The sequence below is a fragment of the Podarcis gaigeae genome, assembly GCF_964106915.1.
Source record: "Podarcis gaigeae genome assembly, chromosome: 2".
Lineage (NCBI taxonomy): Eukaryota > Metazoa > Chordata > Lepidosauria > Squamata > Lacertidae > Podarcis > Podarcis gaigeae.
This window is the reverse complement of record NC_139679.1, coordinates 43,110,176-43,131,109: the sequence shown is the minus strand read 5'-3', so window position 1 is coordinate 43,131,109 and position 20,934 is coordinate 43,110,176. Positions and strand designations below refer to the sequence as shown.

General features: G+C 42.7%; 1 protein-coding gene across 6 annotated transcripts in view; it reads right to left on the bottom strand.

Annotated features, from left to right (window-relative positions):
• Nucleotides 1-20,934, bottom strand: part of SHISA6 (shisa family member 6) — a 260,430-nt gene that overhangs the window by 18,996 nt on the left and 220,500 nt on the right. For 4 of the 6 annotated variants that reach the window (XM_083725854.1, XM_083725853.1, XM_083725857.1 and 1 more), the window contains exon 5: nucleotides 14,108-14,170. The exons of the other annotated variants lie outside the window; for them this stretch is intronic. In XM_083725854.1, the coding sequence (XP_083581980.1) occupies nucleotides 14,108-14,170 (63 nt within the window). The remainder of the gene's footprint in view (nucleotides 1-14,107; nucleotides 14,171-20,934) is intronic. 6 annotated transcript variants of the gene reach the window in all.

Here is a 20,934-nt window from a genome sequence, read left to right as displayed (position 1 = left end):
TGGTTTGAACTGCACCTGTCAAGCCCAGAAACTTGGCTAAGGGTTAGAGGTGCTATGGCAGGCATAGGCAAACTTGGCCCTTCAGATGTTTTGGGACTACAACTCCTATCATCCCTAGCTAACAGGACCAGTGGCCAGGGATGATGGGAGTTGTAGTCACAAAACATCTGCAGGACTGAGTTTGCCTATACCTGCCTGTGCTATGGGAAAGCTGCGGCCTTCCAGCTGTTGTTGGACTTCAACTCCCATCAGCACAGCCCAAAATGAGGGTTGCTGGGATTTGTAGTCCAGCAGCATGTGGAAGGCCACACCTTCCCCATTCCTAGGTTAGATGAAAGGGACTCATGATGGAACAGCTAGTTGGTGAGCAGATTCCCTTGGAGGTCGAACAGACTCCCGGAACAGATTAAACAAAAAAAATTCCTTCCAGTAGCACCTTAAAGACCAACTAAGTTAGTTCTTGGTATGAGCTTTCGTGTGCATGCACACTTCTTCAGATACACTGAAACAGAAGTTTCCAGACCCTTCTATATAGTGAGAAGGTGGGGAGGGGTATTACTCAGAAGGGTGGTGGGAATGGGTGCTACTGGAAGGATTTTGTTTTGTTTTGACTATGGCAGACCAACACGGCTACCTGTCTGTAACTGGAACAGATTAAGTTTGACAACCAAGGTACCACTGTATATGAAAAAGTGGTTAGTGATGAGATCCAGTTCAGACAGTTTCAAGATGTTGGGGAAGTTTTCCCCAATATACTGTTACACGCCACCCCAATCTATGCCGAGCAGTGCACAAAACTGGAAAAATTCCAGGCGCTCACCCAGGAGTTGAAAAATTAGGTACAATGGAGGCTATAGTGTCATGATGATACATGGCTTTATATACAAATTGGAGCCTACAATGGAGGAAGATCACAGCACAGCACCCCAAAATGCGCTAGCTTACTCCATAGTAACAGCATCAACATCCTTTCTCCGCAGCCTCTTGTGCTCTGCAGGGCACATCTCAGCTCAACTGCTCCTCTCTGCTTTCTGGTTACATAACTCCCCTCACCTTCCTTTATTATACACAGTTCAACAGGACATCAATGAGAACCCACTGACAGCACACAAATCAATGTGGATAACTTGACCCAATAACCCCTCCCCCTCACACATGCAAACAAAACTCACTGCAGCCAACTGAAGGCAACTAACCATGCCCTGGGCCCCCAATCTCTCTCACTGCCAATGAAAACTAATAAATGAATAGAAAGAGAACCTACCCACGTGACACTGACACAAAAACCTTGCACAGACATTATGTAAGAGAATGAAAGTTTACTAATCCCCCCCTCTTTCCCATGCTCTTCCTCCCCGCCTCTCTTCTCCCCCACCCTTCTACAGCATTAAAGTCTCACATCAAATATAACTGATCTGTAGAAAGGACTTTACGATCTGTAAACAGAGATGATGTATGTACTTTTGTAACCTAAGAATATTTAATAAAACCTTTAAAAAAACCCTAAGCCCCTTTATCTACAGAGGAAGGGAGGCTTCAATTTTTTAATTTTTTTATTTGCATTCTAACACCTATTTCCTTTGATGCTTTGAACTCATATTGGTTAATCCTCCCAGGTGGTCACCTCACAAAGAAGTTTGCCTGACTTCATCAACACTTGTTGATTTGGCTAGGATTACAAAGTCCAATACACAACTCAGGAAGTGTGTCTATTTAATTAGCTTTTATAAGTGCTAATAACAGAGGCTTATCAGTGGGTCTATCACACGCCTTACTAGCCCAAATGGACACTTGAGTCTGGTTAGTTCCTCCAAGGAAATTAGCTTTGACACCCATAAACTTTAATTAAATTCTAGCACCTATAAATCTATAACATTACCTTTACTCTCCTTGCACACACACAAAAAGGAAACAAATGGAACACATGTTCTTCTACAGCCCAGATCTTTCATTCTGAACAGTGTGTTAAAATTTGCATGATGAAGTGCCATTTGCCCTCAACAAACATTTATTCTGAAGGCACAGCCAATCCATGGGATTTATTTACCACATGAAAATGATGCCCAGCACGAATCACTTGGTGGTGATTCTACCATGTCAAAAAATGTAATTCAGTGGAAGGTGGCCAATCCAATAGCACATCTTTCTCCTTGCTCTCTCCCATAATGTCCAGTAAACAAAAATGTGTGACATGACTCATCACACTTCAGGTTCCCTCACCCTCGCAGGCATTGAAATGCCAAATTTAGTATGCAGACAGGATTACTTGATAGAAGTCTCTAATGTGAGAGTTCAGCTTCACCCGCAACTGAAGTATTATAGACACTTCTAAAGAGAAACTGCTATATAAATTTGCATGGGTTTGTTGAGGCATTTCTTTCCCTTTTGACTTTTTCAGTACCACCTGAACATTTCAGGGGGAAATGCTCTGCTTCTTTTATTCATTCACTGTAAATTAGAATCATGCAATTTTGTCATTTCCTTTCATAACTGCTTGCAGAGGCATGAGATATACTGTACACTTCCTCTGATGATACTGATTTTCAAGCATTTCTAAGCAAATGGCATCTTAAACAAAAACAGGCACATTTGTAACAAATTGCTGCAGGGCATGTTATGAAATGAGGAATCGTTTTCTTACCTTCTGGGAAGGACCTAAATTGAAATACTTCTAATACTGCAGTTAGACAGTTATTCCACTGGAACAATTACCATATGCATGGGGGGTGGGGAGAGATACAAGTCTGGATACTCTACCATATGAAAAAAACAAAGAAAGCCAGTTCCCTGCCTTTTTCCTTAACATGCCTGGACTTATCAGCTCCCAACAACCTTCCCCTTCTCTTGGTATGGCTGTGAGGAAGAGAGTGGAAACTTGAATTTTAAAACTAACCAGTTTATTGCTATGTCCAAAGTGTCACTTCCCTTTACCTTGGGAGGCAACAGGTAACCAAAGGTATTGTATCCTCCACTCTACCTGAGAAATTCAGCATGAGGAGAGGACTGAGCTGGTGGCTCTCACCAACTGCTCTTGAGTTCCTGTAACTTTCACCATTTTGTAACTGAGCCAAGTTTTACTTGCTTGTGCAACTTTCCTGAAGCACGTGAATCTGCCCTTTGGAGAGTTTGTAAGACAAACATTTTTCAACTTACCCTGTGTGGTCTTTTCCAATGCTGGAAACAGTGAAGGGAGAGAGACTAGCTGCTGTCCATCAAGCAATGGCTTTTCCCACCTGCCTTGCCCCACCCTCCAGGCCTAGGAGTCTTCATAAGGGAGCTGTAGAGGAAGGACTTCCTGCTGTCCATCAGGCAATGGCTTTTCCCACCTGCCTTGCCCCACCCTCCAGGCCTAGGAGTCTTCATAAGGGAGCTGTAGAGGAAGGACTTCCTGCTGTCCATCAGGCAATGGCTTTTCCCACCTGCCTTGCCCCACCCTCCAGGCCTAGGAGTCTTCATAAGGGAGCTGTAGAGGAAGGACTGTGAGGGGAGGGACTTCCTGCTGTCCATCAGGCAATGGCTTTTCCTACCTGCCTTGCCCCACCCTCCAGGCCTAGGAGTCTTCATAAGGGAGCTGTAGTATAGAAGAAGGACTGTGAGGGGAGGGACTTCCTGCTGTCCATCAGGCAATGGCTTTTCCCACCTGCCTTGCCCCACCCTCCAGGCCTAGGAGCCTTTTCCAGACCATGACTTTAGGAACACCAGAATCAGTTGGGAGAGGAGTTCAGGGATATTAAAATAATAATAATAATAATAATTCTATAAGTTGTGCGTCTTTGCTTCTCCATTTGTATTGTGTTATTTTATGCACTGTGACTGGCTGTTGTTATTATTGATTGTAGTTTAGAAATTATTGTAATTATTAAAGAGTGAATTTCTGTTTAATTTTTATATGCTGCTATTTAATATTCTTCTGTATTCTAATGGATTGTTGAATATTACTTTATTTGATATAAGTTGCTTATTTTAAAGTTATGTTTTTATTATGACTTTTTGTTGTACATTTTGTTGTTTCTTCAGCTTCTAAACTGCCTTGCATATAGGAAAGTAGAAAGGCGGTATACAAATTAAAAGTGAAATGAAAATGAAACGCTGAGGCATGAAGGAAACTTTGGAAAGAAACTTTTAAAGGGGACATTTTTGAAACTCTTAGAAGGGTATGCTTTAAAGGTCTAACAGCCTATACTTCTATGATTTACTTTGCTGCATATTTTCTGACTTTAAGTATCTGCTGGGGTCTCTCACTAAGGAGTATTTTGCCCCAAACTTGGATCTTGGCATCCAGGAATTCTCCTGTATTTTGCATCAACACAAACATGGACAAACTGTTTTATGGCTTAACTATAGCTTATTGTGGAAGCAAACTAATTTCAAAATGTAATGTCTGAAATAGACATGTTGCCCTATGCCATAGTTAAGATTAAACACAGTTTAGGGCTTTTGACTAATTTATTTATTAATTAAACTTCTATCCCAAAGGATCCCTCGGGCAGAAAGCTACAAAACAGAAAAGCGATACAATAATACGGTATATATTTCAAAAATAAATTAGAACAATCAAATATCCTCACAACTGAAGAATTTCAACATTGCCAGGAACAGTATAATGTAGCAATCAAATGCCTGGTAAACAGCATTTTTTTTTTTTTTTTTGCATTCTGTCTGAATGTTAACAATGAGGGAGAGAGGTGCACCTCGCCAGGGAGAATGTTCCACTACTGAGGAGGCCCTTGTCACAAGTCAACACCAACCAAGCAGTTCCCAGTGGTGGCACCCCCAACAAGGTCTCCTATGCCCATTATAAGGCCCAGGGTGGTTGATACCAAGGGAGGGGCTCTTTTGGTTTCAAGATAAACTATGGAAATATGTTCTGATATCCTCCTTGCAGTCATGTAAGGTGAAGAGCGAAGGGTGGGAAAATGGGATTCCAATCAATGTGTGTGCACATTACACTGAACCAATGTTGGCAGTAGCGGCTAGTGTGGTGGGGCAGAGCTGCAGATCAGTCCTCCTGACAGTGACACCACTGAAACGTACCTGAATGGTGCTGGGGCAAGTGGCAAGATGTGGGGGTAATGATATTTGCACAGCCCCAATCTCACAACCTCCCCTGTCTGCCCCAGTGCCTTCGTGTGAGGAGGAGAACACCATGGCTCTGCCACACCACACATCTATGGCGCACTACTATGTTGGCATAAGTTGAAACACAGAAAAAGGCAGTGTAAGGAGTAGCTGCAAAAAGTATGTTTGCTTCTTACGGTCACTCTCATTGGAGTAACAATGCACATATCTGTTCACTCAAAGACCTCCTAGCAGATGTAGACAGTTTTCTTTGATATTGTGTCTGATAAATGCTTAGGAGATCATTTGTACTCTCAACAGCTGTGCACTCTTTGTCTTAAATTAAATGTTAATTTTCACTCAAGCACACAACACCACTATGTCTGCAGTCACAAGCCTGCTGTCATGCTCCCTTTGGCCTCACGCATCTTTTGAAAGTGTGCTGCTGCTGCTTCTCTCTCAGAAGCTAAGTGCGCTGCCTCAGGTGATTGCTCCTGCTTCCACAAACACTCGCCCCTTGGCAGGCAGGATCAAACCAGGATGACCTAATTATAATTAGGGTAACAGCAGCTGCATAGAACAGATTAAATAGAATCCCTTGTTAATTAACAATCATCTCTCATCAGACATTCAAACAACATTGAGTGCAATCAAATCTCAGCAGTCAGACTTCTCTCGTCCTATGTAAAAGGTGGAGGACCTGCTTGAAGCGTTGGATTCTGAATACTGCCTAAAGACATTCTCACTGCTTGTTTCTATTTCCAGGCATAGCAGAAATGCTCTGGGAGCATGTGGTCTACTTCCTTTAGCACCAGGCCCTCCTGTGGCCATCCAGGCACTGCTAGGCCACGACTCCCATCATGTCTGACCACTGGGCATACTGGCTGCTGGAAGTTGGAGTCCAACAACAACTGGAAGGCCACAGGTTCCCCACCACTGAAATTAGCTTCCAGGCTAAGACTGGCTCACTTATCTGGGAGCTGCCAAATAAGCATGTATATATAGGCTTGTACAGTTAAGGCTTCTTCTTATGCCTGTGTGCGCACACACAAATCTTGCCAGGATCCACAGTAGCTTCATAGTTATTTGCAAAGCATTGTGGCAAAGTGTACTACGTTGCCTTTTTGAATGGAAACTGTTCTTTAGGCTAAATTATAATAGAAGTTCACCAAACATTAACTAATTAATCAGCTTGAGCAATTGGTTAAAACCCTTTTAAATCAAGGGCAGCATAATTAAATACAAACTTTTCCATATTGGTCCTTATAAAATCCAGTGCTCAGCAAACCATTTTGGGATGACAACCCATCTTATGTGCAGACACAGAGAATGACTTAAGTGATTCTTTGGAAGGAGATGATTGGCATTGTATCTGGACCTCTTTTGCAACCTTATCAATCAAACACACAAATAAAGAAAGCACAGTGCAAAGTTCTCAGTAGGTGGTATATTACCCCTGCAAAGCTTCACCTAATATACCCAAATTATAGTCAGTATTGTTGGATGGAGTGTGGAAAGATTGGTCCACACTTTCACCTTCCGTGGGATAATGTTCAACAGTGCAAGAGTTCTGGAAAACGGTTGCTGATTACTGCTAGGAATTTCTTCACATTAGACTGCAGGGCTAAAGATAGGCTTCTCCATCATTTTGAACCTAGTAAGACTGCATTTCTGTATGAAGATTTTCTTAAGCAATTGAGTACAGCAGTAAAGGTGAAAAAGGTACGTAAGCAGAAGTCTTTCAAGCAACCTTCTAAACAGCAGAGGATTTGTAAAATCTGGGAGACCATGATGTTCTAACAGAGTTGTTCCCAATTAACTAATTACTGAGGACATCGTATTTTTCAAAAGCCAAGCCATGGACCCCCTATTTTTTGAAAATGCTGATAACTCTATGGTAGTTACCTGTGCAAAGCAATTTTTTGAAGAAAATATGGGGTCCCCTAAGAAGCAAAGGATTTGTGGTATACTAAAAAACAGACCATAAAATTTGTGATATTACTACAAATTGCTTATCCCCAGACAGTAGGAAAAACTTGTCTCCATTGCTCCACTACAACTGAATAATAATAATAATAATAATAATAATAATAATAATAATAATAAAAAATAAATAAAAAATAAAAGCAATTGTTGGACTTCCAAGATGAGACATGAATCCCAAACTCCTAAGGCAAGATTCACTGAAAACCCTACCTACAAGCAGTGAGAAAGTCCTCTAAATGTGATACTTCTTGAAAGCAATTAGTTCTTTTCAGTTAAAAAGTAGAGAGCAAGGGGAAGGGATCCCTCACATTAAAAAAAATTAAAAACACGTGAATCCACCCCATGGTGCAAGCCATTCTCTCTCTCTCTCTCTCTCTCTCTCTCTCTCTCTCTCTCTCCCCCCGCTTCCAATCGTAAGAACCCCAATAAATATCATAGGTTTTAGCCTGATCCCAGCTCATTTGCCATCCAGCAACTCTTTCATAAGTTTTTCCCCTGCCAGCAAGCAGGCCCTGGTCTCAAGCAGAGGCTGGGTGATCCATGTATCATCATTGTGACTTTCACTATGCACTTAACAAGATAAGTGGGTCACTGGCAGGGGATGGTGCCACGGACCGCCGGGGTGTGTTCCGCGAATCCCCAGGGGTCCCCGGAACCCTAATTGGGAACCACTGCTCTAACAGATTTACAAAGTTATATGTGTTGGAAGCTGCCCAGAGTGGCTGGGGAAACCCAGCCAGATGGATAGCGTCTTCTTCTTCTTCTTCTTCTTCTTCTTCTTCTTCTTCTTCTTCTTCTTCTTCTTTGTCTTCTTCTCCTAACTCCAGGAGTCTGTCATAATTTAGGTTGGTGTACATTATTCTGTTCCAGAGCCTCAGGTTGGGGCTACTGATGGCTGAGCTGGAAGATGGGATGCTATGGTAACATGATGTCCATTTATCTCCTCTGTAGAAGCTCTTCAAGCTTCTGATCAAATTCCCATATAATACAGATGCATATGCATCTAGTATCTCCATTATGTAGTTTCATCATATGCTGAAGACACACCTCTTTATTGTGGGTTTTAAAATTTGACATGTATATTTTTAGCAGCAATCCTATTTTTGTGATTGGAACTTACTTTAAATAACTTTTAATGTATTTAAAGGTGGAAGGTGAGTAATAAACTACAGCAACAAAATTTATTAAGAAATCATTGATTTCTAGATGAGGCCAATATAATTTTTCTGTATTGTCTGTTTCTGTATAGTCTCTAACATTATTTTCTTTGACCCTTACAGTGTGTGGATCGGACCTTAGTGAACTATTCAAAGCTGTGCGCCAAATGGTTTTCCTGAAATGGCATGATATTCTGCTGTGCGTTTCCTTAATGCCTTTGGGGAGGCCATTTAAAGTGTTCTAGATCTTGCTATGAATTTATTCAGAGACTGATTTGTGGTTGTGGACACAAGCAAGGTATGGGGAGGGTATTCACAGAAAGGCCCCAAAAAACCCATTTCTGTTTGACTTCCCTTTCGGTTTTAGCTCATGCGAATATTTGCAATAGGGTTTTACTTGAGCAGATAGAATGCTCCCTGCATACTAATAGGTGTTGTTGTGCTGGAAAAACCTGCCTTAGTTGAACCAATCACTACCTGAGCCCACGCTATATGACTCAGTTGCCCCACCATCCTCAGATTGTGGGGACATGCCTGAAATCTTAATCTTACAACCTAGATTCAATATGTTTGTACAATGATGCCTCACTTGCTCACCTACAGCAAACACTCATCAATACAAAAATCTCATCATGAACTATGGCCTGTAGGAAGGGTAATCCAAATGAATGCATTATTTGCAAGCAAACAAAAATTCCACAGGCTGTCATGAATCACTAGAACGAATGGACAAAAACACTAGAATACTAGCTCATGAGAAGGAAATAGTTTGAACAAAGGTTCTAAATCCTGAGTGCAAATGCATCACAATGCAGCAAAAGTACATTGTGATACCAGTTCTGTCACACTTCAGAATACTGGTCTTTACATTGGTTGCTTCGGTGGGAGCTTCCTGGCCTCACTCTTGCAGTCTTCTTTTAGACACTGTTCTCAGCCTCCATACTCTTTGGGTCAAGGATGCAGAACCTCTGTCAAAGATAGTCCTCTATTTTGAAAGGGTGCCAGAGGACAGTGTTCTTATTTGAAGGTGTCCTCCATTTGAAGGTCTGTCCAGTCCAACTCAGGTTTAGACAAGGAACCATAAAAAGGAAGAGCAGTAGCCCTGAAACTGAACCAGCACCTGATCAGCAAACTGAGTAGGCACACAATTCTCCTGGTATCTTCCCCGCTAAACTGAGATGTTTTGTATTTCTGTTTAAAACTGTGGTTTACATAAAAGTATCTGAATAATTGTTGAAAATGTATATCCTAGCTTTTCTGCAAGGAAATCAAGGTAGCAAGAAGCATGGTTGTCTTTCACCCACTTAATTCTTACATAATCCTGTGAAGTAGGCTGAGACATAGAGACTGGGCCAAGGTCACCCTGAATCTGATTATATTTTATTTCAATGTCTGATATAAAACAGTTGATATTTAACAAATATTTTACAGCTAGCACACACTGATATTCAGAATTTGGCATTGTTTTATTGGGCATATTATAGTATTAATATTTGGCTGTATTTGGCATTTGACATGCAATGGCATTTAGTATTTGACAATCTTTTATAAATGGCCTGTTGTATTTTGAATTCTGGAATAAAATTTCACATTTGAAACATGAATGGAAGACTAGGAATTTGGACAAATTTTGTTTAAGCTGTGTTTTAAAGTGATGCATGAGAATGAAAAAACCCAGACCTAATTTGAATCTGAGGTGGTCTAAACTTGGTCCACTGCATGGTCCAATGTTGGCAGTGACTCATGAGTGTGTGTGTGTGTGTGTGTGTGTGTGTGTGTGTGTGTGTAGGCAACAGCATCATCTTGGAGACAGTAGTGCTACACTCATCAGGACAAGGATGGGGTGAGGTGGTGAGATCAGGGGACTTCGAGGGTGTCACTGATGTGTGAGTGTACCTACAGACCTCTGCCGGCAATCTACAGTTCTCCTGACTTGCTGCTACTTCCCCCATCTCATCCTTGTTCTGATTGGCTCACTGCTGTGGTGGGGATGCCACTAACTTCTGCCTCTCTCCTGCCACATGAGCCACGGCTGTCCATTGAGCAGGTGCCATAATTAACATGCCACCCAACTTTGAACAGAACCTTTATTCCTCACTGTGGATTATCGGCTGCAAAAACTACCTTCTCTGTGTCTGACCCATCCTTGCACTTATTTATTACATTTCCTCTGTTCTGTGTTTGTGCAACAATGGAAGGTGTCTTTTTGAACCTGACTTCATTTTTTTTAAAAAAGGATGCTTAAACTTAGCTTTTCTCTTGTCCAAATTTACTTCTGATATAGCATAAATATTTGGCCTTGCTGAGAGACATAACGTAACAGTTTTATGGCTGGCATTTCTTCTCTTGTTGAGGTTAATGGAAAGGACAAAAATTGGGGTGTGTTAGTGAGAAGGACTTGTTATTTTAGTTGTTGAATGACAATTGCCAACACTGAGCAATAAAATAGATAATTTAGCAGAGTGCCTAGGTAACCTTTTCAAGGCTGTTTGTTCTCGCAAGTGATTGTACTATGGAGGCCTCAGTTTAAAATGCAGCACAGCTTTCATGTATGCAAGAGTTCTTCACTAGGAACGATGCAGCGGAAAGCTAGTTTATAAATGACAGCCCTAGGGAAAGAACAACTTGGAGGCGCCATGCCTAGAAAACAATATATAGAGATGTCTTTATGCGGTATTTGCACAAAGCTGAAAAGCTAATATTGACAACTGCATATTAGTGCTTTTGCAGACCTAAATCACGCAAAGGCAAAAGTGACTCTTGTGGCACCAAGGAAAAGGTGGCAAAAGAACGGGGTGGGGGGGACACGCCAAATAATCAAGGGAGAGAACTACTAGGTGCAGGTAACAGGCAAACTGAGGCCAAAATATTTTGGCAGAGAGTGCTTGATATGCTGTTGAAGTGAAGGAAAACAAAATTGCCTGGGAGCCAACAGAAAGGTCTGGGGATATGTGCTCTGACTTTGTAGATGATTTTATTCTTTATTTGTTGGAAATAGTCAAAAACACCATTCCATCTCTATAAACAGACACCACAGGAAACCTAAGAGCAATAAGTTGCAAAAGCTCAGTGGGCAACCAGCTGAAGACTGGATGAAATGAACTGGTGGTGAAAGAGGTCCAAGGTAGAGAAGCAATCTTGCATTGTATAGGAAACATCAGAGGAAAGAAAATACAAAGGCTCAAGAGATTTGAGCTCTTTATGTTAGAAAAGCAGAATTAAACAAAAACAATCTCTTGACCCTCCTTATATAAGAAGTCAACTAAGGGCCAAACTAGACATGCCAACCCTGGTGCAATTAACAAAAGCATGTGTTGCTTTTAGAAGGAAAATGGAAGTACAGGAGGTCTGATACAGATTGGGACCCTGGCACGGGGTAAGGGGGCTTTAATGCTGTGCACCCTGCTCTGGATCCTATCCAGATTGGAGGTCCCACACATGCAATTTGCTTTTTGCTTTTTTTAAATTTTTTTTTTAAAAATAATTTTTATTAAGATTTTCCAAATTAAAACAAATTAAAACCAATTTATACACTTCTTCCAATAACCAGGACTTCCCCCTCCCCCCCTCTTGTGTTCCAAATCTTCTAAATAAACAATTAAATTCAACAAGTTCTTATCCCCAAATTACACTCATCGTCAATAACCCAATTTTTTCAAATTCCCATCCCCTAAGATCTGTCTATTCCCTTCCACGAGTTCCCCCCTTTCAGATATAGTGCAGATGAAAAGAAAAAATACAAAAAGAAAGAAAAAATAATTTTACAGCCTTTGGATTCCAAATTTCCCTCCCCTCTTTCCCTGTTGCGTTCCTTATATCCCTCCAATTCTAATATCTTCCTGGTGTTCCCACATTTCACTAAACCCATATCTCTCTGATTCTTTACCAGTCATTTTTAATCACAAGTGTCCAATCTTAGAAGGAGTCTATCTCAAAAAGGGGCCCATTTCTTCTATCCAGATTTTTGTATCCAGGAGTAAAAACTCCAATTTTATTTCCATAAGCTTGTCAAATCTGGATATCCCAAATGTCCCCACTTCCAGTTCTGTCCAGTTCTTGTTGTTTCCTTATTCTTGTCGGTCACTCTCCTCCTTTTTGTTTCCCTGTTCTCCCGCAGAAAGGTTCTTTTTCCAAAAGCTTCTAATTCCTCTGCAGAGGCTTGTTATTCAGGAGCAAAACATTACGTCATGTCCCTTTCATTTTCCAACAGATAAATCCATTGTTTCTTGTAGTATGTAGACCTCTGTAGACAAAATAATGTTCCATTTCTGCAGTTTCCCAGGAGGTTGAAAGTTCTGTTCAACTGTTCAAGTTTCCTAGCAAAAACACATGCAATATCCCTCAGCTCCTCTAGATGGATTACAGTAACTGAGTTCCCTTCCAGATCACATCCACCAGTCCAAGTAGCTTGTTAATCCTTATTTGAAACAATTTGTATCCAATTTATATCCAAATGTAACTGGCAAAGTCCTCAAAACACCGTCTCTATTTTGTTCTTCCGTTTTGACAGCTCTTTGACAGCTGTCAAAACCTCCATTACTCTTCTCCAGGTATTCTCGCAGATCGCTCCAGGGATTCCGGGGGGGGGGGGTTGCTTTTTAATGCAAATTCTCCTTTTCTCCTCCAGCTCAAACTTATAATTTTCCCTCGCGAGGTTGTTAGTTCATCAAGATAGGGTTACACTCGATCTTAGTTGTCAAGTCCTTTGTTTTATCTTTTCTACAATAAAGGGGGGGCTGACTTCCTTTTTCCACCTCCCCCGTTCGCACCAAATTTTAAAAATTTATCCCTCTTTTTAGTCCATAGTCCAATTACTCACGGGTTTTTCTTTTAGATCCAAATTTTCAATAGAAGAAGCTAGCGCTCTCCACCGAATGGCATGCGGCTTCGCTCGGCAGGGGAAGCGGCGGACTCAAAGCACCCCCCCCCAGGCGCCCGTTCCTTAGCCTTTAAAAAGGCTCTTTCGCGGGCCGGGGAGGGGCGCAAAGGTGCCAGCCGAGTCACCATGTCCATGGGGCTCCGTGCCCATGGCTTTTGAGGGTCCCCGCGTCGCCGGCGCGGTAGAACCCAACCCCTGCCGAGCCGGCTCCCTCCGGAGCACGGAGGGAGCCCGCCATTCGGCGATGGCGCCAACCTGGAAGTCCTCTGCTTTTTTAAAAAAATTAACCCACACAATTACTATGGCAACTTACTGAATATGGGTTTGCTGGTCACAGCTGTTACCTGGAAGTGAAGTACTGGGAGGACTTGGCATTCTGGAGTCCGAAAGCATGCACGGCCAAATATTGGAAAGAAAAGGGATGGTGACCTTGTTAAAAGAAACAACATGCACAACTGATGTGTATGTGTATTTGTGACAGCATGGCTACTGTGCAGAGGCAGCTAAGCTGTCTGCCCACCTTTAGGCTCTGTGTCCCAAGAAGCTGGCTGGCAGCACTGAAATTGTCTTTGATTACGTTGTAAAAGCTGTAAATAAAGTAAAATAACACAATTGATGATGAGCGCTGAAACATCAGCAGAGCACTGGCATGTGTGGATTATATGGCTTCAAAGCAAATTTCTTTCCTATCTGGGCAAGCAGGTTTTGCTCTTGCTGTGCATCTTTTGACGCCCAAGACACTACAAATCAAAGCAATCTTTGACAGCAGCAACTGAGGAAGAAAGAGAGGCATTTGTGTTTCTAGACATCAGGAAACATAGCACAATGCTCTCCTTTCTGCATAAGAGAGACTGGACCATTGTTAAGCAATATGGCCCAAATACAATATGATCAATAGAATAAATATTTTTCATGTGAGCGTCCAGCTCATGAAATACTCTATTGATATTTGTTTGGCTTCCATGCCAGTAGAAAGAGTAAAGTTACAGCACCAGTAACTTTGATCTTCTCTTGTTTATTATCTTACCATTTGAAGGTGTCTGGTTTGTGGTGCCTAATATCAGGTGGTTATAATTTTGCTCTTGGTCATCTGAAATTCAATGGAAAAAACATAAGATTCCTTTTTAGGAACAGCTCGCCAAGGCTCTGCCAACCTGCAGGTAATAATTATAGCTCACATTATTCATGGGAAATCTCTACACGATTAAGGAGAAGAAATGCTTAACAAAGCGGAAGTGTCTTTCATGTTATTCTCTTAAAATTTCAGTTGCAAGAGAAACAAGTTAATGAATAACATCACCCATTGTGCTGAGGCCACAAATGGGATATTCAGCAAAATAAGAAGCACACCCGAAACATTAGCAAACCATGACACAGATTTCAGCAGAAGGCAGCCTCTGCTTTTGAGCAGTCTTCAGCTTCTACATGCCCACACTGCAGACATTCATAAGCCATATTCACGTATTATATCTCTGTAGGCCATTAACACATTCATTCATTCATTTAATAAAAATGATACGCTGCTTAATTGTAAGAAGGATTAGGGCTTTACTTTTCCCAACACAAGCCTGAACTAGTCCCACCCCTGATGTCCACATATTGACCATGGGCATTTTAAAGAGGAAACCTAGGTGTGAGCAGCTGCCCTACATGATCTGGGATGTATAGCACACACTACATCTTTAAAGCACATTCCTCCCTGCAAAGAATTCTGGGCACTGTAAGTTTGTTAAGGGTTCCTGGGAGTTTTTAACCCTGTGGGAGATAAACTACAGAATTATTTGAGGAAGAAAATGTGCTTCAGTTGTGCTTTAAAGGCAGTGCATCTACGCAGCCTTAGGCTATGATTTGATTGCGAGAACTCATTCTTTTTAGGGACAAAGTGCCTGTGGTGGACATGTTACGAGCATCTCAGAGAAGCTGCTTTAAATTATGTAGCTGCACGTGGTTAGTGGCAGTGGCTTACCAGGTAGGATTGTGTAATTTTCTCCAAGCTACCAGTTAAATCTTATACCTGCCATTTGGGTGGTATTCCTTCAAGGATGTGCTCTACAGGGAGCTAGCTTCAGGTACCAGCCCCATTGGCAGACCAACTCAGCATTACAAAGATGTCTGCAAGCATCTGGGTAGTGTGAAGATGGCCTGTTCTGGGAGTACTCCTGGGTTCAGCTGAGTGTCAACCCCTGTCCTAAGCTCTGACAATGGGTTGCTTTCCTTACAATACAGTTTAAGACACCAGGCCCACACCTGCCTCTGCTCCTGGCAGCACAGTACCACAACATAGATATAGAACAACCACAGGAAAAGACACCCACAAAGAGACTACCACACCTCCCTGATTCCACAAACCTCTCAGACATTACATTGACAATGAAGGACAAAGGGTGCTGGATTTTCACAAGACCATGAGAACCAAACGAAATGTTTCATGAGAGGCCGGTGAAAGTCCCAGTATGATTTCATTCTTAAAGCAGTTGTGAAGATCCTGATTGTGGTGGTCATGGAAAGGAGATTCTAACACTTCCTGCATTACAATCCACCCCTTGCAGATGTTGAAAATTATTATCTCTCTCCCACATGCCATCTTCTTGGCTCCCTGGGCCGGTAGAATGGTAGAATCGTAGAAATGTAGAGTTGGAAAGGAACCAAAAGGTCATCCATTCATTGCAGCTGGAGAACCTCTGTTTAAAAACCTCCAATGAAAGAGAGTTCACCACCTGCTGAGGTAGTCCCTTCCACTGTTGAACTGCTCTGTCAGAAAGTTTTTCCTAATGTAGTGTTCAGTGCTGGTTATGAGGTAACAGTAGCCTGTGGTTAACTAACTGGTAAGTGCAAACTCTGATGTAACACAATATAGAAGAACTGCATATGGCATTATTTCAAACAAACTATATGCAAACTTTCTTACCTGCTAGAATACAAGATAGAATACGAGGAAGGCAGCTACTCTTCCTCCTTATCTTATACTGTATCTGCATAAGTTTGCAGACAAGCTGTGGCTAAGCGAGGGCCCTCACTTGGGCCAGATCACTGCCACTGATTGCTTTATCTGACTGCAGAGTCTCATACTCTACTCTTAATATGCCGATTTCTTGGTTCCAGACAGAATTAAATTGCCCAAGGGAAGTATTTTAATGCTGGTGAGCCAGATAGCTTAGCACATTTCAGATGCTATCTTGGAGGCAGATGCTGACTAAATATATGTACACTTATATATCAAGTCATGGATAAAAGGTAAAGAGGATATAGTTAGAAGCAAACCTTCAGTACTAAGGTTCCACTGTTAAGATAAGCTAAGATAATGCACACAAATATTCTTATTTCCCCACTCAAGTGCATCCACCACCTGTTAAAAGAGAAATAAAATGAGACTCCCTAAAGATTAAGAATTTCCTGTTGACTACAGTGCCAGTTAGATATGAACTGATTTTTTTATTTGCCTGTAGTACTTCAGTTTCTCAAGTTGTGACTGAACACAGGATGTGTGAAAAACAAAATTCAGTTGACTGGGGGGGGGGGGAAGCGTCAAAGAAGCTGGGTTTTTTTTTTGGGGGGGGGGGAGAAGGAGAGAGGTGAACAATTTGTCCTTCTCATGTTCTGTCAGAAATAGAAGGGGGGCTCCCAATTTCCTCCATGGTGATGACACCTAGTGTTTACAGATCTACATATCCCACTGTCCATGCTTTTTCACTGGAAACAGAAAAGGAAGTTTGAGTTAATATCTGTTTTTTAAAGCATGAGTAACAAGCTCCCAGGACAGGTGTATCACATATAACTTGCCTGACCCTGCAAAGGATGTTTGTCAGAGGGATTTGGAAGTGTGGGGTCTGATCTGTAGTAAAGGTCATAAATATATTTTATAAAGTGATAATGTTCTAGGGATAGGAAGAAGAAACATTCTTATGCATCTTAAGTAAAATACCACCTGACATTTCTGATTAATCACATCCCAATTTCACAGTTCTTAGGAACAAAAGTAACAGGTTTTCCTTGTGCTGATGCAGCTAGTTGTGCTGCATTGGATAGGTGGGGCCAGTGATGGCTTTAGATATTTTGGCACATCAAAGAAAAGCAACAACTCCTCCTGTTCTCAGCTGGAGCTCATTGGTACTCAGAGATGGAAACTGGAGGCAAAAATGAAAGTCACCCCTTCTGGAATCTGCCTCTAGCCTAGGATGAGTCAAGCCCCTCCTGCTATGCTGTCCTGTCCTTTGCAACGTCCTGGTATATGAGTACTTCCATGTATTCATTGTGGAATGCCGTTCTCTTGTCACTGGCTCTGTGGTGGTCAGTGTTTTTTTTAAAATGAATTTGCTGCAGGTCCTACCCAGCCCTGACTGCTTCTATGCTTTGCAAAACACTGCAATGCCACATTTGGTGATGCTGGCTGTGACCGGCATATTATGCCAATCAGCTACTCTGCTCAGGGCAACATCCCGTGTCTACTTGCAGTGAGTCTACTTGCAATGCCAGTACAGTGCCACTGCTGCAGCAGAACATGGTCTGGAGGCACAAAACGTAGCAAACTTGAAGCAGCTAAGCCAAGTCTGGGTCTGGCTGCTGCTTGGAACTAAGATGCTTGGAACTGAGAGCCATTTGTATGCCATCTTATATTTCCTGCAAGAAAGGTATAAAATAAGCAATTTTGTTCCATCTGCAGAAGCTCATCGGAACCTCACATGCTTCCTGTGCAGTGGCTTTAGTTCCTCTGGGAATTCCTTTAATATTGAAAGCAATAGTGGTCTAAAACACTCCCATATATATATATGAATGAATGAATATGATGAGCAAAATTAGATTCCTATCATGGTGCTTAAAGGAAAAAAAGATTCCTGTTATTTACAAGTTCAGGAGATCTCTTCAAGGCCATCCACTGTGACCCCTCTCTAATTTAGTTCATGAAACTGCAGCTGCTTAAATAGTTTCTTTCCCTTAAATTAGCCTGACTTCCAGCTATTCTCCTGCTGCCCATGCTTTCTGCATTCTTGTTGCACAGCTGACCCCTCTGCAGCACTTTTGCAGGCAATGCTCAAGAGCACTAATAGCAAAGAGTGCTAATAGCAATAAAGTATTTGGAGAGAGAGAGAGGGCAGATTCTTCTGCTTCTTTGCGGGTTTAATGAGATAATTTTGCTAATGGAGGTGCACCGGCTTGAAGTCAGCCAGTGAAAGGCAAGGCTGTTGTGCAGCCGTCCCAATGATGTGCTGGGCTCACATCTGTCTACTGGGAAGCTCCATTAAGGAAATAAAAGATTAATAGAGCTCTTGGTTTTCCAAAGATAACAATAAGAATCCTCTGGGTGCAGCTGGAAAAGATACTGAAAAACAGTATCAAGAGATAGAGAGAGGGAGGGGAGGGAGGGATGCAGTCTTTATGAGCTGCCTGCTGCAGATCCACCCAGAACATCAAGACGTTTGGCGACACACAAGTTCCGCTCCTACACAAGTCAGCAGGGCAAAGCTGGGCAGGCAAACTCACTCTGTTGCTTTCTAACAGTTTTAACCAAGGCCCATGCACACCCCTAGTATTTAGTGTAATGTAGCTCCATATATGGGACGCGGGTGGTGCTGTGGTCTAAAACATTGAGCCTCTTGGGCTTGCAGATCGGAAGGTCGGCGGTTCGAATCCCCGTGACGGGGTGAGCTCCCGTTGCTCGGTCCCACTCCTGCCAACCTAACAGTTTGAAAGCACGTCAAAGTGAAGGTAAATGGTGTTTCCGTGTGTTGTAGCAGCTTAATCATGCTGGTCACATGACTCAGAAGCTGTCTGCGGACAAATGCCGGCTCCCTCGGCCAGTAAAGCGAGATGAGCGCTGCAACCCCAGAGTCGTTTGCGACTGGACTTAACTGTCAGGGGCCCTTTACCTTTTAAGCTCCATATAGCTTTTTGCTCGTGTTCACAGATGCTGGCTCTTTATTAAAAGTTGGCAATAACAGCTTCTCCAAACAATCAGGCACACTACCCAGTGTCCAGTGTCAGGTTGTGATACCGAGGTAAAGGTAAAGGTACCCCTGCTCGTACAGGCCAGTCATGTCCGACTCTAGGGTTGTGCGCCCATCTCACTTAAGAGGCCGGGGGCCAGCGCTGTCCGGAGACACTTCCGGGTCACGTGGCCAGCGTAACAAAGCTGCTCTAGCGAGCTGGCACCAGCGCAGCACACGGAAACGCCGTTTACCTTCTCACTATAAAGCGGTACCTATTTATCTACTTGCACTTAGGAGTGCTTTCGAACTGCTAGGTGGGCAGGATATCGAGGACTTTTCCACAAATGGAATTTACTGTGTGTTTGCATTCCCATTTAATTGCCCTCCAACAGCACCAATCTTGAGGCTGTTCCACTGTGAATTTGAGTTTACATGGCAGTATGGGGATTATAGGGTAAACAGAGCTCTAAACCACACTACCCAGGGTCATAGATCCCCACGTCCCCTGTGCTTTTGAGTGGGTGGATCTGCTGCCACTTTCAGCCACTCCTCTTTCCATGCCCACTACTTCTCAAATGCTTTCATTTCTTTTCCAGCTGCGCTCATATAGCTATTTCCAGCGTTCTCCTGAATGGAGCCATAAATATATATTCCTTTGATCTCTCAAGATTTACACAAAACCAGAAAACTGTACAAGCAAACTACATTAAAAACTGTGTTTTGAGAATTTACCATTGCCTGACTCTGTGCTTTTGCACACTTCTTGGGCAGGGATCTGTGCACATGCCTGGTTGGTACTTAAATTGTTGCTGGGGTGCCCATGCTGCTGACATATCCCCATGAGCTGTCTGGTGCGGCTGAGCTGAACAAATGATGATTAAAAGCCAGTGCTGCATTTGCCTTAGCATGTTTTGCAGCTAACCACCTCCACCCGTGATTACTGAACTGCCTCAGGGCCGTCTGCCTTCCGCTGCTTCTCCCCACTTCCCTGCCTCACCAGTATGCAGCGCATGTTACTGTGAAGATAAGGAGGAATTCAAGGTAGCACTAAGGAGAATGTTTTCATCAGCGCAAGCATTTCTGCTGGTCTGACAGAACCACCCCCCTCTCCTCTACTCTGTGTTGTTCTGATTATTCCCTCGGGAAGGGGGGGCATGTTGGGGGAGGAAAGGAGGGAAGCCCCATTGTGGTAGTGCGAGTCCTTTTGTTGGCTTTTGCTAGCACACCAGGTTTGCTGAATCTGGCTCAGTGTCTGGAGTGCAGAAGAACAGGGTAAAATGAGACAATCTCTCCCAAACAGTTTCTCACAGCCTGGCATCATTCACCATGGTCTAGTCCTTTTGAGTGTTGGGTGTCTTCTCTCCCAAGCACCTTTGCAGCTTCCACTCTAATGGAAGCAACTTGTCTAAGCCCTGAGATCCACCAAAGCCCTACTCCAGTGTTTCCCAAACTTGGGTCTGCAGCTGATTTTGGACTACAACTCCCATTATCCGTAGCTGGTAAGACCAGTGGTCAGTGGTGATGGGAAATGTAGTCCAAAAACATCTGGAGTCCCAAGTTTGGGAAACCCTTCCCTACTCTTTTCAGTCGGAGAGGCAGGTGTAAGCATCTCTGATGACTATGGTGAGCGTGGGGCTCCTCCAGTACCTTTCAGCATGAGACCTTTAATTAAGCAGCTCAGATCAGAGCATTTTTGACAAACATTGCAGGATCTGAAGCTGCCTGGCAGCCTTTCATCCCCACTCTTGACAGAAGAAGATCTTTTCAGATGCTGACGTATTGATCTGAACTTTGAAAGCAGCCCTTCTTCCTCAAGGTTGAGACTGACAGTTCTAATTTGCAACATAAATCACTCACTGAGCCTCCCATTCCCAAGTTGTGGACTCCTGGTAATTGATGAAGAAAACATTAAATAGCCCCCAATGGGCCA